Source organism: Trifolium pratense, linkage group LG1 (assembly GCF_020283565.1).
Source record: "Trifolium pratense cultivar HEN17-A07 linkage group LG1, ARS_RC_1.1, whole genome shotgun sequence".
NCBI lineage: Eukaryota > Viridiplantae > Streptophyta > Magnoliopsida > Fabales > Fabaceae > Trifolium > Trifolium pratense.
In genome coordinates, this window is record NC_060059.1 from 30,797,301 (window position 1) to 30,814,599 (window position 17,299).

The 17,299-nt window shown below is 32.9% G+C and overlaps 3 protein-coding genes across 4 annotated transcripts; 1 reads left to right on the forward strand and 2 right to left on the reverse strand.

Annotated features, from left to right (window-relative positions):
• The first annotated feature begins 278 nt into the window (after positions 1–278).
• LOC123903125 (NADH dehydrogenase [ubiquinone] flavoprotein 1, mitochondrial) lies at positions 279–4,242 on the forward strand. Its single transcript, XM_045953019.1, has 3 exons — positions 279–478; positions 1,135–2,610; positions 3,979–4,242. Exon 2 carries the CDS (start codon positions 1,146–1,148, stop codon positions 2,595–2,597), a length of 1,452 nt encoding a protein of 483 aa, XP_045808975.1. The 5' UTR covers positions 279–478; positions 1,135–1,145; the 3' UTR covers positions 2,598–2,610; positions 3,979–4,242.
• A 354-nt stretch (positions 4,243–4,596) lies between these two features.
• On the reverse strand, positions 4,597–8,168 carry LOC123903110 (protein NRT1/ PTR FAMILY 5.2-like). 2 transcript variants are annotated; one of them, XM_045953003.1, is made up of 4 exons: positions 7,969–8,168; positions 6,576–6,793; positions 5,822–6,387; positions 4,597–5,602 (listed from the first exon to the last, which is right to left on the reverse strand). In XM_045953003.1, exons 1-4 carry the CDS (start codon positions 8,087–8,089, stop codon positions 4,717–4,719), a joined length of 1,791 nt encoding a protein of 596 aa, XP_045808959.1. In that variant the 5' UTR covers positions 8,090–8,168; the 3' UTR covers positions 4,597–4,716. The 2 variants fall into 2 exon arrangements, with proteins under 2 accessions (XP_045808959.1, XP_045808966.1); XM_045953010.1 differs by having other exon boundaries at positions 7,973–8,103.
• A 1,324-nt stretch (positions 8,169–9,492) lies between these two features.
• LOC123892232 (protein NRT1/ PTR FAMILY 5.2-like) lies at positions 9,493–16,713 on the reverse strand. Its single transcript, XM_045942042.1, has 4 exons — positions 16,593–16,713; positions 11,835–12,052; positions 11,047–11,588; positions 9,493–10,336 (listed from the first exon to the last, which is right to left on the reverse strand). The coding sequence occupies exons 1-4, from the start codon at positions 16,711–16,713 to the stop codon at positions 9,493–9,495; spliced, it is 1,725 nt and encodes a 574-aa protein (XP_045797998.1).
• Positions 16,714–17,299: the final 586 nt, after the last annotated feature.

The following is a 17,299-nucleotide window of genomic DNA, read 5'->3' on the forward strand; positions in this document are numbered from 1 at the left end:
GCTACTTGAGTAGACACTATAATAATCTTTGAATTTGATGTTAGGGTTTTTTTTTTTCCGCAAATTTCTTATGTTTATAACATCCGCTAATTAAATAGAGGATAAATTTACTACTTAAGTAACAGACGTTATAAAAATCTTGAATTTGTAATTTTTCTCAAAATTTCTCATTTTTATAGCTGCTTAAAAAATGAAAGAGTAAAAATAAAAACTGCACGAGAAAAGGGTAAAATGAAGTGTGTTATACATACACAAGTTCAGCATTTAAACTTCCACGATCTGTTTTCCTAAAAGTGCAACGTGGCTAAACAAAAGCCCAAAGTCCAAACAACCCAACTTGTGTTCTTTCTTGTACCAAAAAAAAACCAACAAAAAAAAAAAACCAAATCGAAAAAACAAAACAAGAAGAAGAAGAAGAAGGTGCTCCATTTCCAACACTTCCGAGATCCCACTGAACTCATCAACTGTATCTTCACCGGTATGTTCTCTTCAATTTCCCTTTCTCTCATTCTTCATTCATCTTATTCTAATTCCACGCATTTCCTTATCTTAAGCTCAAATCTATGTTCTACTTTTTTCTTTTCGTTTTGATTCGATTTCTGCTACCAACACATTCGTTGTTACAATTCACCTGCATTTCAATCCCACCCATAATTGATTTCTTCCCGGATTTGCATTTCAATCGTTTCTTCATTCTTTCTAGGGTTTCAATAATTTCCCCAAAATCCATATTGTCAATTTTTTTTTATTTTATTTTGCAATTTATTGTGTTTTTGAAATCATGATAGTTGCAAAATTGATTTTTTTTTTTTTTTTTTTTTGGTTTTATTTTGTTTACATCTGATTGAATTTGGATTTGGGTTGTCTGATGGTTGCTGTTTGTTGGAAGTTATTGTTTTATGACTTATGAGGATTCTCTGTTTATTATTGAATGGTCTGATTCTGAATGTTGATGAGTATTTTGATCGAATGCTTTTGAATTTTCAATTGGGTGTGTGAACTCTGATTAGGACTAATTGGTAATTTGAAAGCTTATTATTTGAGTTTTGATACATGTGTTCTTTAGGTTTGGATAATTTGGTTTGTATTGATTAATACAAAATGTTTTGTTTTGAAATATGAAATTATTGTCAGGTTGGATAACCATGAGGGGCATTTTTTCTTTAAAGAGGGCAGCGTTGGTTCAGCAACCTAGTGAGAAATTGAGTCTTGGTGTTAGATTGTTTAGCACTCAAGGTGCTTCAACTGCAAGTACTCCACAGCCTCCACCACCACCTCCACCTCCGGAGAAAACCCATTTCGGTGGAATTAAGGATGAGGATAGGATTTTTACCAACTTGTATGGTCTGCATGATCCTTTCCTGAAAGGTGCCATGAAACGAGGTGACTGGCATCGTACTAAAGACTTGGTGATTAAGGGTACTGATTGGATTATTAATGAAATGAAGAAGTCGGGTCTCCGTGGGCGTGGTGGTGCTGGTTTTCCTTCTGGGCTGAAATGGTCATTTATGCCAAAAGTATCTGATGGTCGCCCTTCTTACCTTGTTGTTAATGCTGATGAAAGTGAACCTGGTACTTGCAAAGACAGGGAAATTATGCGACATGACCCACATAAATTGTTAGAAGGTTGCTTAATTGCTGGAGTGGGAATGAGGGCTAGTGCTGCTTACATCTACATCAGGGGTGAATATGTAAATGAACGTTTAAATCTTGAAAAGGCTAGGAAAGAGGCTTATGCAGCTGGTTTATTGGGTAAGAATGCTTGTGGATCAGGCTATGATTTTGATGTTCATATCCACTATGGTGCTGGAGCTTATATTTGTGGTGAGGAAACAGCTCTCTTGGAGAGTCTTGAAGGGAAACAAGGTAAGCCAAGATTGAAGCCTCCGTTCCCAGCCAATGCAGGGTTGTATGGTTGTCCCACCACTGTCACAAATGTAGAAACAGTAGCTGTGTCTCCAACCATTTTAAGGCGTGGACCAGAATGGTTTGCCAGTTTTGGTAGGAAGAACAACTCTGGGACAAAGTTGTACTGTGTGTCAGGACATGTGAACAAGCCTTGCACTGTTGAAGAGGAAATGAGTATACCACTGAAAGAGTTGATTGAGAGGCACTGTGGAGGTGTTAGAGGAGGATGGGACAATTTACTTGCTGTGATTCCAGGAGGATCATCTGTTCCACTGATTCCAAAACATGTATGTGATGATGTTCTGATGGATTATGATGCATTGAAGGCTGCCCAGACAGGGTTGGGGACTGCAGCTGTGATTGTGATGGATAAGTCTACTGATGTTGTGGATGCCATTGCAAGGCTCTCGTACTTCTACAAGCATGAAAGCTGTGGGCAGTGCACACCATGCAGAGAGGGAACAGGATGGCTTTGGATGATCATGGAAAGAATGAAAGTTGGGAATGCCAAGCTTGAAGAAATTGATATGCTTCAGGAGGTGACTAAGCAAATTGAAGGGCACACAATCTGTGCCTTGGGTGACGCTGCTGCATGGCCAGTGCAGGGACTTATCAGGCATTTCAGGCCCGAGCTCGAGAGAAGGATTAAAGAGCATGCACAGAGGGAGTTGCTGCAGGCCACTGGTTAGGCTAGACTATAAGGTTGTTCACTTAATTATTTACCTTCATTTTGCTATAATTTTCATTTATTGAAACAGCCGATAAATACACAAGGGTATATATAAATGAAAAACTATATTTAGCTTACATTGAAGGATTAGACACAAATATATTAATTGTTTAGATAGCCTTTGGAAAAAGTAAATGTGAGAGCTTGTTGTAACTATGGTAGTATGTTATTCCTATGAACTGATCAATGCTGAATATTTATCTTAGAATTTGGGTTAGGTCTAACTCAATCATATAAAACTGCTTGTAAGGTGAATGTTGGCTCCCACTTATAAACACTTTTTAGGCCATATCACATTCAATGCAAGACTTTCAACACTCTCCCTCACACCCAAAACCATCTAGAGTGTGACCCAAGTGTTCTGATAACGGGCGGCCCAACAAATTTAGGATAGACTCTTGTGCTTAACTCAACCCCCGCAACAAAACCGACCAGTAAGGGAAGGCATGTGTCCCACTCAAACACTTGTTAAGCCATATCTAATCAAATTTAAGACTCAACAATTATATAATGTTGAAAATTAAAATCTCTTTTTAAGGATGCAACATGTAAAATTCGACAGCTTAAAGAAAGTTTTAAGTGTATGGTTACATTTTAGGAAGTCAGTTTTTTTTTTTTTTTAAAAAAGCAAAGATTTGAGAGAAAGAGTGGAAAGTAGTTCCTGAAACTGTTTTACCGTGTTCTGTTTATGAGAACTGTTTCTTTAAAAATTAAAACACGGAATTCCATTAATCCAATTTAGCTTAGTAACAACACATTTCTTTTGTTTAGAGGCTTGGATTTCTTTGCATGCAGAATTATTTTAGAAATTCATATAGGCTGAATTAGATATTCCATTTTTTCTTAAGTTTGTGTGATATGCTTTAGTAGTAATATGAATTCTAATATAAGAAGATATTTGTGGATAAGAAATGTAATAGGCAATGATTTTTATCTTTTGCTGTGCTATAGTTCATTGTGGGTAGGTTTTCGAGGCTCTTTGCTATTGTTTAGGCTGTTTAGTTTCTGTTACATGTCAAAGCTCAAAAGCTATAGACCAGAAAAATTAGCCTGCAAAGTGTTAGGTCCATATAGTGTTAGGTCCTTATAGGTCCATATAGTGTTAGGTCAAAAGCTATAGACCAGAAAAATTAGCCTGCTATTGTTTAGGCTGTTTAGTTTCTGTTACATGTCCTTTTTTGCAATTTGGTCAGATTGATTAATCTAAATATTTCACATGTTAAAGAAAATTTAATATTTAAATACCAAACTAATAACTGCTGAAAAATTCATCTTTCATAGGGAAGATTTATCTGTATGATTCCTGATTGTTTTTTGCAATTGTGCTGTATTATGTTTAGGGTTGTGCTGTACTGGTGGATAGCAAGAACCAAAATAAGGCAGTGCTACTTCTGTTTACTTTTATGCTGTAGCAATTATGGCCGGACCATACCAGAGAAACCATCTGGGCTGGTATAAACTATGCTACCTAAACTCGTCATTTGGCACATTTCATGTATTTGTTAATAATATCTGTATACTGTCATTAATTTTGAGAAACTTATCATGTTTATGTTTGTTATTTATCAATGAATGATGAGGATATATATCCATTTGATAGCAAATGACTTTGATTTGAGATGAAACTGTACAACAACCAATCTCACCTTTACATCCATGAAGTTTGTTTATCTTTTTTGGTCAAGTAGGCTAGTGACTACAATTTCACTTTTTAAGGTGAATAAGTGGGAGTACCAGGGTTGGAACCTCACCCCCTGCATATTACATGCAATGTCCCTACTAACTGAGCTATGTTCACGGGGACATGAAGTCTGTTTATCTATGCATAGGCTAAAATATATTCATTATCTTATCGGTGACCGGACATCCATTATTTACCATACACGCCTACACGGTTCAGATGAAGGATAATAAACTTTTTTTTTTGGGTGCATGGATAATAAACTTTTATACAATAGTTGAAAATAAAAAATAATCATAGACATAATTGTTAAGTTATATTACATTTTAAAAATTTGTTCTTATGCATGTGGCATTTAAAACAACACGCTATTGCCCTTCATATACTAACAATGAAATTATCTTCTAATATCAGTTATGACACTTAAAGCTGTTGTCCTTTCTTTTAGCTCTGTTTCAAGCACTTGTAGGGAATCTGAAACTTCAGCTCTGTAGACATAGTTCTTTGAGACAATCATGAAGAAGATGAAGTTCAGGATATTTAGTAGTGCCAAAAATGCATAGTAATAATCGAGATGACAAGCATTAAGGTTGTTCAAAAACCACCCTTTTTGACTATGTTTCTCGGTAATGTGTGCAACTGTTGTGAGAAGAGAAGAACTTAGGAAACTACCAACCCCAGTGGTTGTTAAGGAATACGAAGTCCCAATGCTCTTCATGCTCTCTGGGGCTTGGTCATAGAAATACTCAATTTTGGCACCCTCTAAGAGAGCTTCAGCTATTCCCATAAGTACAAACTGAGGAGCCAAAATAAATATGCTCAATGGAACCTGTTCTCCATTTTCAATTACCCCATGCTCTTTGGCTTTACAAAGTCTCTGTCTTTCAGCCATATATGAAACTATCATTATCACTATATGGATAATGAATCCTATACTCATTCTTTGAAGGAGAGTAATCCCTCTAGGGTTCTTAGTCAACCTCTGCATAAACCTGACAAAGAAACGTTCATAGAGTATATAGGTGATAATCATTGTCAAAATTGTAATTGCATTTAAACTTGATGGAGGAATTTTGAAGTTTCCTATAGATCTGTCAAGAGTAGTTCCCTGCTTTACAAAAAGAGTATTCATCTGAGCAATCATTGCACTAGGAATAAATGTTGCAACCCAAATAGGGATTAAGTTGAGTATTTGTTTGGTCTCCTCTACTTGTGTTATTGGACATATCATCCACTCACTACTAGTACTTGAACCAGCGTCCACACAAGCCTTATTAAGGAACCTGCACATGTATTTGTAAATTCAAGAATCAACATTTATATATATATAATAGTATAACTACACATCAAGTGGATGATTGCTCTTCTCTCCCTGTGTTGCTCACACAGGCAAAATACACACCGAAAGATATCTTCCTGTAAGATTTTACACTATCAAAAGATATCTTGATTTTGAGCAATTCGGGTGGGGGTATGAGAAAGTAGGCTAGAAGAACTTATACCTGAATGTAGGAGTGGGATCAATCTTGAATTTCCCTATCTTGGTATACTCTTCCAAACTAAGCTCATATAGTTCTTTTGGGTCTTCAGGAACAACTACACACCATTTCCTTGTAGCTGCCACAATGACCTTAGCAATACTAATGAAGGGACTCCCTGATAGCGATTTGTGTCTATAGAAAGGTGTGCCAGCCAAGAATGTGATGATTGATATTGCAAGTCCTATAGTTGGAAGAGCATAACCAAGACTCCAACTCACAGTATCTTGTATATACACTATAACTGTGAATGCAAATAGTGACCCTATAACAATGCTGGACATCCACCAATTGAAGAATGAGAGCTTAAGTGACTTCTGTTTGGGGTCAAAATCATCAAACTGATCAGCACCAATGGTGGAAATGTTTGGCTTAGTTCCACCTGTTCCCACTGCTATTATGTAGAGTGAAACATATAACACAACTAGCTGTAGTGTGGAAGCTTCTTTGCAATTTGTCACATCCATTTCATGGCACTCAGGTGGCTTTAGGCTCGGAAGGCTGACCGAGAGTGTAAGTAGACACATACCCTGTCAATCACCAAAACTCGAATTATTTAACCTTATGGAACAGCAGTTGAATATCGCGTCTGGACTGAAACTTTGTTCTTAGCTTTAGTATTCTCACATTAAAATTGTATCAGGGCACGATATTTGACATAAAATCATTGATATACTATATAACCACTGCACAATTTAAATGTAATCGAAAAACATACCAATAAATAGATGAGGGCAGAAATGACAAAAGTCCTATAGCGTCCAAGGTGAGTGTCTGCAATATAAGCTCCTAATACGGGAGTAATGAAAACAGTGCCAACCCAATTGTTGACATTGTTGGAAGAGGTAACAGTGCCCTGGTGAAGCTCCTTTGTCAAGTATAGAATCAAATTTGATGATATACCATAGTAAGCTACTCTTTCAAATATCCCATACACTGCATGACATATGCAATTAATTTATTCAATCTAAAAATTCAATACAATGTAAATATATACATATCAGAACCTCATCTCTATTATATTATTATAGTGTTAGTTTATGCATGAATGGGGGCCTTTTAACATTAATAGAGTAATCACAGCTATATTATAAAGTTAATTATCAATTATAATGAAGAAACCTGATATTTCTTACTATTTCAAATTAATACAAAGTGACTCAGGTTGAAACTTGATATTTCACACTTTTCCACGTTCAGACATGTGATTCTGCCTACTAATTTTGACATTTTTATCGGTTGAACTAGGACTTGTGACAATCTAGCCGCTATATTACTAGACAAAAAAATAGAAATAAAAAATTACATGGGACTATATCTAATATAACAAGCTAACAAGTTTTATTTCACTAGATCAAACTTATCAGATCATATGCATATCTTATAATTTTTCATCCTTTTAAATAAATATAGTAATTTAATTTTAGTTTAAAATTTGACTAGACTTAATCTTTTATTATGATTTTATGTAAATATATTACTTACTATTTCAAATAATACTAAATAGATATATTAATTAACAGAACTAATTAATAAACTTTAAGCTAGTCTCTTCATCAATTTATTAATAGATTTTTGAATAATAAACATTAGCTAGTCTCTTCATCAATTTATTACTAATAGATTTTTGAAATATCTATTAAGATTAATAGCTACTAGGCCTTAGGGACTGTATATTTTAATTAGTCCCAAATGTCATATACATAAACTTATATTGGCCCTTGAAATTAATGATGAAATGTCAAATTGAATCCTAAAAAGTGTTTCTATACTGTGAGTTTGTTCGCAGATTCATCCTTTTCGTTTTTAGCAGTATTGAATTTGCACTTAAATCTGATGTACTCTATCGATTCAAACGAATGAACATCTTTTTTCTTTGGGTAAAAAAAAAATAACAATTTAATTTAAAGTATTTAATGTTATAGAGTAAATTGATAAGATAATAAGATCTACACAAAAATAACGTGATGATTAAAATTTCACATACTTTTTCAAAGATTTATTTATTTTATGGACTAAATTGAAAACGTTGAAAGTCACGAAAACATTTCAGAATTCTCCAAAGTAATATAAAATTTTATAAGTGTGTAAGAGAGAGAGCTAGAGGCTACCAACAAGGAAAGAACAAGCTTTCCAACCACCTGTTTTTGATCTGAGAACAGGTTTTCCTTTAAGATCAACAGTTCCATCTTGTGTGTACTCATTCAAAATCTTATTCTCTTCCATTGGCATGGTATTTTTTTTGAGGATCACCAATCAAAGCAAATATTACCTGTTTTTTCCATCAATATAATTATATATGCTAGTTTTAATTTGGTAAAAAAAAAAAACTACTATATATGCTAATAATATTTATAGCGACGGTTTCACATTCCAAGAGGCCAAATTTTTAATCAACATCAATAAAATTTGGTGTTTGGCTTATCATTATATCGAGGGGTTTAATAAAATTGAAATGAAAAGTTCTATATATTGTGAAAAAAATCTTACAAATTAAAATATTAAAATATTTATAGTTTGGTAATTAACTATGAAATCTTAACACGTCTTAGAGATTTATTCTAAAATAAAATTTAAAAAAATATCTAAGAGATTCCTTGAACATCTAAGGTGGTGTGACTAGTGATTTTGAGAGTCATTTTGAATATCTTTTTCCATGATTTGATACCGTAGATACCGGTGCAAGTGTCTATAAATCATATTTTAATTGACAATATTGATATTGTTAGACTGAACATTTTTTTGTAGGTATTCAAGTTTGAACTCGAGATCCCTCATTTATGTGTGTAAGTGTTTCAGACTGGGCGAAACCAAGTTCATTAACGGAACGGGTCACCCAAGTCACAAGCTTCAAAGCAGACCATAACATGGGCACGCCCTAAAGGCACACCTAAGTAGGACCGACAATCCAATCAGGACCGTGTAATGAAGATCACTCTATGAGCTAACTCATCTCCTATAAGTGTCTATAAATCATATTCTAATCATCTCCTATAAGCTAACTCATAACTCGGGTAATAGGTAAACTATACCTAACCCTAAAAGTCTCACACCCACGACGCTTACTTAATTGTCAAACTATTTACAGGTACACCACTCTTTGTGGACCTGGTCTTCAACCATCACAGCCTCCAACTCTCCAGTCAATTCTTAGACTACATGTCTTTGGTCAGCAAAGATCAGTGGCGCCGTACGTGAAATCGAACCTGACAATTTTTCTACCTCTCAACTGTAATTAAGATCACTTCGTCGCAGTAAGACACGGTGGTGTACGACAGGTGGAGAGTGCCATTGTCGCCATCTCTCAATTCTATCAAGTTGACGACATTACTGCTTCGCAGTCATCTCTAGAGACCACTCCAAACCAGCCTCAAAATCAAGAGGTTCTGGAACTAAAGTGATTCCTCTACTAAATCATGGGATCCAACAAATTCCACCTTTCCTGCTGTGCATCAACAATCTAGAGTAGGGAGTACTATAAATATAATTTATTGTCAATAAATATACCACAAGTACTATAAATTACTTTTTCATGTAATATTGCTTACAATTACTCAAACACTGCCAAAGTTTATACAAACTTTGAAACTAAAAGCTATTGTATAATCTTCTAGTTTCTAGTTATTGATTTCCAATCACTTGAAGTTTTCTTTCTTCTCTGTCAGATTTGTTTCAAGAACTTCTAGAGAATTTGAAATTTCAGCTCTATAAACATAGAGCTTTGAAACAATCACAAAGAAGATAAAGTTCAATACATTTAGTATAGCCAAAAATGCATAATAGTAATCAAGATGAGAATCATTCAGGTTATCCAAAATCCATCCTCGGCGACCATGTTTCTCGGTAACACGTGAAACTATTGATAGAAGAAAACTGCTGAGAAAACTACCAATACCAGTAGTAGTTAATGAATATGAAGTTCCAAGACTCTTCATGCTTTCTGGTGCTTGATCATAAAAAAACTCGATTTTCGCGCCTTCTAAAAGTGCTTCGGCTATTCCCATAAGTATAAATTGTGGAAGCAGAATGAAAATACTCGATGGAACTTCATGTTTTTTGGCCACACTAAGTCTATGCTTTTCAATCAACCATGCAACTATCATTATCACTATGTGGATTATGAATCCTATGCTTATCCTTTGAAGGAGTGTAATCCCTCTAGGGTTCTTAGTCAACTTCTGTAGAATCTTGACAATGAAACTTTCATAGATTATGTAAGTGATAATCATGGTTAAGATTGTAAATGCAGCTAAACTTGATGAAGGAATGTTGAAGTTGCCAATTGATCTGTTAAGAGTAGTTCCTTGCTTTACAAATAGGGTATTTATTTGAGCAATCATTGCACTTGGAATAAATGTAGCAACCCAAATGGGGATTAAGCTAAGGATTTGTTTGGTTTCTTCTACTTGTGTTATTGGACATAGCATCCACTCATCGGAAGTGCTTGAACCAGTGTCCACACATGCCTTGTTAAGAAACCTGCACATGTATTCTAAACACAACAATCACTATTTGATAGTAAGAAGAGTGGTAGCAATACTCACTCAAACACTTACTTTATAACCTATGAAGCAATAATAAAACACAAACATGTAATAATTTAAAAAAAAAATGAATTCATTGATGTAATCATGTGCATCATTGACACATCAAACACCAAACAAGTCTTCGATCAGAAGTGTCGGTGCTACACAGTCTCTAACGCCCTTGATGAAATTCATTTAGATCCCACTATTTGAGAAACGGGTCCCACATTGCCTACATGAATTTCACCCAGAGTGTTAGTGACACGTGTGACGTGTCAAACACCAGACACACTTTCAATCAAAAGTGTCAGTGCTCTAATGCTCTTTATGAAATTCATGTAGATCCCTCTATTTGAGAAAGGGCCCCATGTAGAGTGATGATGCCTACATGAATTTCACCCAAAGAGTCAGTGACGCATGTTAGACACCAGACACACTTTCGATCAAAAGTGTCGGTGCTACATAGTTTCTAACACTATGGATGAAATTCACGTTGGTTCCACTATTTTAAAAACGGATCCACATAAAGTGTAAAGGCCTACAAGAGTTTTACCCAATAAAAGAGATAATGTTAAAAATAAAGATAATGTATGAGTGAGTGCTGCTGTAGTAGTAAAATTACATACACCATCAAATGGAGAGAAAGTATGCTATAACTTATACCTGAATGTTTGAGTGAGATCAATCTTGAATTTCCCTTGCTTTGTATACTCTTCCAAACTAAGCTCATATAGTTCTTTAGGGTCATTAGGAACAACTACATCCCATTTTCTTATAGCAGCCACAATGACCTTAGCCATCCTAATATAGGGACTCCCTTTAATCAATTTATGTCTATAAAAAGGTGTGCCAGCCAAGAATGTAATGATTGATATTACAAGTCCTATAGTTGGAAGAGCATAACCAAGAGTCCAACTCACATTATCTTGTATATACACTATAACTGTGAATGCAAATAATGATCCAATGACAATATATGACATCCACCAATTGAAGAATGAGAGCTTAAGTGCTCTTTCTTTAGGGTCAAAATCATCAAATTGGTCAGCACCAATGGTGGAAATGTTGGGTTTGGTTCCACCTGTTCCTACTGCTAAGATATAGAGGGCTGTATAGAACACAACTAGTTGTTGTGTTGAAGCTTCCTTTGCTTCAGGTGGCTTTAGGCTTGGTAGGGAAACAGATAATGTAAGTAGACACATACCCTGCCAATAACAAAAAGTAATGAATTAAGCGCTTATCGCATAGACGTTTGCCATATAGGTGTTTATGTATAAGTTATTTTTATAACAAAAGATAAAATAATTCGAATATTTTTATGTATCCTATAAACTGCGTTTGTAAGTTATCATCGAGAGTTTACAGGAATAAGCTGAAAATAGCTTAAAAACATGTCATAAGCTATTTCGATAACCACTGCAGCAAATCCAGATCCAAATTGAAAGACATACCAATAAATAGATAAAGGCAGAAATGACAAAAGTCCAATAGCGGCCAAGATGAGCATCAGCAATATAAGCTCCTAAAATGGGAGTAATGAAAATGGTGCCAATCCAATTAGTAACATTGTTTGAAGATGTGACAGTGCCTTGGTGAAGCTTCTTTGTCAAATACACAAACAAGTTTGATGATATACCATAGTAAGCCATTCTTTCAAATATCCCATACACTGCATTATTAGACATATGTCATGAAACTCATCAACAACATATGATACTTTTTTGTCGGTAAAAAAAGCGACAATTATCATCAGAAACTCATACACATAATTGTAAGGTCATAAATTTATACTAGATTTTATGAACAACAACATATGATATTGATGGTGCTAATTTACATATGTACAGTGGCGGAGATGCCACCCGGCATGCCCTGGCACGTGCCCGGGCTGCCCCACCCCCATTTTTTTTTCTTTAAAAAAAAAAATTAATAAAAGAAATAAGAGAAAAAGAAGCAACAGTTTGCGTTTCTCTCTGTTTCATTCATTCTTTCGCCATCCACCACCGCAGCACCGCTCTCAAATCTCTCTATTTCTCATTCTCTCAGTCTGAGGCCGCTCTCCGCCGCCGCTCTCAGCCTCTCTCTCTCGCAGTCGCAGTCGCAGCGCACACAGGTAAAGTAAGCAACCCTAAAACTGAGAAATTGCATAAAATACTTAGAAATTGGTATTCCAATTATTATTCTATGTCTAACTTGATGATATTAATCAGTATCCTTTGATGTTGGGTTGTAGTATGAGAAAAAATATGATTCCTGTTTTAGGTTATTTAGAAAAAATTGGGATTTCAAGGTCTAAACTTAGTGAATTTGTTAAGAATTATCCACAAGTTTTGCATGCTAGTGTTATTGTTGAGCTTGCTCCTGTTATTAAGTTTCTTAAAGGGCTTGATGTGGAGAAAGATGATATTGGGTTTGTGTTGCAAAAATATCCTGAACTCTTAGGCTATGCTTCTGTTATTTCCTTTTCTGCATTTTCTCAGCAGTATCCTAACTAAAATTTTTTAAAATTGTTATTTTGTGCATTATCAGTTTGGCTAAATTTTGTATCATTTATATTTCATCTCTCTTTATGAATTTTATCAAGTGCTCTCCTTTTCTATTTTTTGCTGCTATATATGCCTTGTTTCCCTGTTATGCTGGTTTGCTTATTGGGGTGGCAGTCAGGTTTCTTTGATTTGTATAGAAAATAGGAGTGAGCTTAAGTGTGTGCTTGTCTTGAGCCTTTTGTATAGTTATCATTTCCTTTTTGTTGTAATCCTTTGTACTCTGTGATGGACTAGCATTTCTTGTGCTGGTTCATTCTTCAATTCAATATATTTAGCCATTTAAAAAAAAAAATATTTCATCTCTCTTATTTGATTATGTTTTGCTAGTTTTTTCTTATTTGACTCATGCTAGCCAAAAAAATATTGCGGTTAAAATTGTGCCCAGGCTCCAATATAATCCTGGCTCCGCCACTGCATATGTATGTGACTAGGGTCGGTCTTTTAAATCTGAATGCCCGGGACGAATCAAGAGACTGGTGCCCCCGTAAATTATTTTTTGACAAAGTTTTTAAGTTATTTAAATATCATCAAGTTTTTAAATTATATAACAAATTTTTAAATATTTAATTTTAAATAAATTTTCTACATTAAAGATAAAATAAAAAAATTCTACATTAATATAGTGACAAACTCAAATATCGAATAAAAGTCAATAGACTCTTGCGAATGCACGTATCTTTAAACTAGTTGTCAATAAAAAAAAATATCATCCTCTTTGCATTTTTTATTGTAAAATCATTAATAATTCATTCATAATCAAGATTCATTAAAAATTATTTTCAATTAAAACAAAGCAAAACTATTTAATCTTATATCTTTATGAACATCAACACATTCAATCTCCATTCGATTTGCAATTTTTTTGATCAAAAAACAAAAATAAAGAGAGCAAATTCTTTACTTACTAGTAACAATATGCAAAAAGCCAAATAGTATGCAAAAAAAAAACTTCACTGACTTATATTTCACTATCTTAAAATTTAAGAGAAAGTTTGATACGTCAAACAATTAACAATGGATATGCAACTCTTTTTATCCTAGTGTCAATAATCTCACTAATGTGTTAATAGATTAAACATAGAGCGATTAGAATGAAAAGAAACTCACAAGTTAAATTAAACATTCTAACCAATCGTTGTTTGGTTCAGTGGTGATTGACGCTCAACTTAATAGGGAGGACCGTAATTCGATCCCCCATAACTGCGATCGGGAGGGGGCTGAAACCACTTGATGCCAGAACTGACTTCCGAACCAGATTCAATTGGTGGTGAAAAACAAAAAAAAATTAAATAAATTAAACATTCTAAGTTTAGTGCCCCAATTAGACCATCATTTGCTAAAATTGTGGATATTATAAATTGATTTTATAACATGTATGTATTAATTTGATTTTTTTTTTTGGTTAAGTATTAATTTGATATTATTGTACATAATTTATATATTTTTTTTATAAGCATTTGTACATAATTTATATAATATCGAGTAAAAACATAAACTAAATAATATAAAATTTTATTTTTAATATTTACATTACTTATATATAATATATAAAAAAAGAATAATTTTTGTGCCTCTATAAAACTAGTACCCTAAATGGTCGGTCGACTAAACCTTTCTCAGGACCACCCATGACCATCTATATATTAGTCTACTTCCTAATTAGTATAGTATAGCATCAATTATGATTTCATCAAAACATCATCTGCCATCTCTCCACAAGATTAGTAGGGTATATAAATATTGAATTAATATTTTTTTTGTTTTCACCCTCTGGTCCTAGGGGAAGGGGCCCTAGTAGTCCAGAGTTCGGGGCGAGTTCTGGCATCAAGTGGTTTCAGTCCCCTCCAAATATAGTTGCGGGGGATCAAACTGTGGTCCTCCCTACCAAGTTCAGCATCAATCACCACAAAACAACTAACATTTGGTTATTGAATTAATATTTTAAAAGAATGTTTTCTTATAGAGTCTTTTGATATTTGTTTAAAAAATATATGTATAATCTAAATAAATTTTATAGAATTTTGTTCGACATTTTGGTGAATTTTAATGGTAAAACCTAATACATGAAATTTCTAAGAATCTTCAATTTTTATTTCTTTCATGCCTCTATATTTTAGAATATATTTTTATTCCTATCTGTTTTACATTGGTTGTTGAACATGCATGGTATTTTTTTTTATGAATTGTCACAAAGACAACATCAAATTATGAAAATTTAATTCACTTTTTAAAAGAGACTAATATATTCTTGCTTCTAAAAAAAAGTGACTAATCTGTTTTAAAAAGAAAGTGAATAATACCATTAATTTATTTAGTAAAAAAATACCATTAATTTTAAAAAACTAATATTCATGTTACCAATTTAAATAATAAAATTATATTTAATTTTATTAAAAGTGTTTTAAAATGTCTTTGAAGTTTTTGAAAAGTAAAAATTAGATTTCTCAAATGGAAAGTGAGTAATAGAATTAATTTATAGGAATTATGTTCATAGTACTAAATCTTTTATAGAATTCAATAATTTTGTTTAGATAGACGAAATGACAAAGTCATTATAAACTCACACAAATAAATGAAGGAGTCGGGGGTTCAAACTCCGATCATGGCGGTTGGGCTAACAATTTCGACAATATTTGTTATTTTAGCTATAAGACTTGTGAAAATATAATATCCTATGGAAAAGAGTATCGTAAAAAAAATTAATGGTAACCAAGACATTAAATTCAAGTGGTTAATAAATTCTTTTTAGAAAAAATTGTTCAGGAGAACCCGAATCCCATTATCGGAGGCCCTTTCTCCTAAGAATTAGAGTTTTTTTTTTTGAAACACCAAAAATTAGAGGGTTGATACACCATAAAAATAAAAAAAACTGATGACACAATATTATATTTTTTAATCTAAAATAAAAAGTAATTTCACTTCATTTTGTAAACTAAATAATGTTTTATCTATATATCCAATGTTTTTAGTCAAAACAAATTCTTTTTTGACGGTTCATTTGTAACTAATAATCAATTAGATACCATATATTCTATTACATATTTTATAATAATCAAATCATCATATGATGTTATTAAAAAAAATTAAAAAATAAATAATCATATGATTGAGACATTATACAGTAATAATTTATGTCATCGTCTCTCTTTTATCCTAACCATCAAGTCCTCAAGGTTGTTGTAATGCAAATTAAAAATTGATGTGTCTTTTCATTTTATTTATTTATTTATTTTAGAAAGACAACACAAAGTTTTAAAAACTACTTTTTTTTTATAGGCAAGATTTGAATTATAAGAAGTATAAGAGGTACTCAACCCTTACAATTTATGAACAACCTCCTTAGCTACAAAGAAAACAACTTAAGAGATTGTTACACCAGTCAGAAAATGCCAAATTAACAGTCCTCCCTAAACATAAAGTTTTAAAAACTATATTTCTTGTCACTCATTTTTCAATATAAAGATTATAAATACTCCACAACTGAGAATCTTGTAAAACAATATAATAACTATTGAAAATTAAAGATACATTAAACCTTCTTAACTCATTGTTTTGAAATAAAATAAAAATATTAATTCTACCAAGGTTTTAGAATATGGAGAGAGTAATATGACAAAGACAAAATGAAAATGATGGCAATAGTGTGTGAGAAAGAGATGGTACCAACAAGGAATGAGCAAGCTTTCCAACAACCTGTCTTGGATCTTAGAACAGATTTTCCTTTAAGATCAATACTTCCATCTTGTGTGTAATCAATTGCTATCATGTCTTCTTTCATGGGCATAATTATAATTTTTTTCAAGGAACATGAACAAAATATGTTTATTTTCTCTATCTAAGGGACTGTATTAATTTATAGAGGGACAATTGAATGTCAATTAATTGAATCTAATCAACATAAAATAAAATATTGTTTTTTTTCTTTTTCTTTTTTAGTAAAAAAATACTGCTTTTTTCAATTGCCAAATAAATAAATAAAATTAATATAAAAGATTTTTTTAAATAAAATATTGTGTTTTTAGATAAACGAAATAACAAGTCATTGAAAACTTAAACACACAAAACAAAATAGAGAGATATAAGTTCGAACTCAGGTTATGACGTCCGACCTAACAATTTTGAAATTTCTAACGGTCGAGTTATAATTTATAGACTATAAAATATTGTTATATGATCAATAAAAAAGTTAAAAAATTCTAGGGGCGTATATGATCACTATATGCCCTCTAAAAAGGTTTTCATCAAAATGGAATAACTTTTTTTTATGTACAAACTAAATTTTCTTTGATTAGCATATTTTGCAATTTATTGTTATACTACTATGATCACTAAAAAACGTTTTCATCAATGGATAACTTTTTTCTTGTACA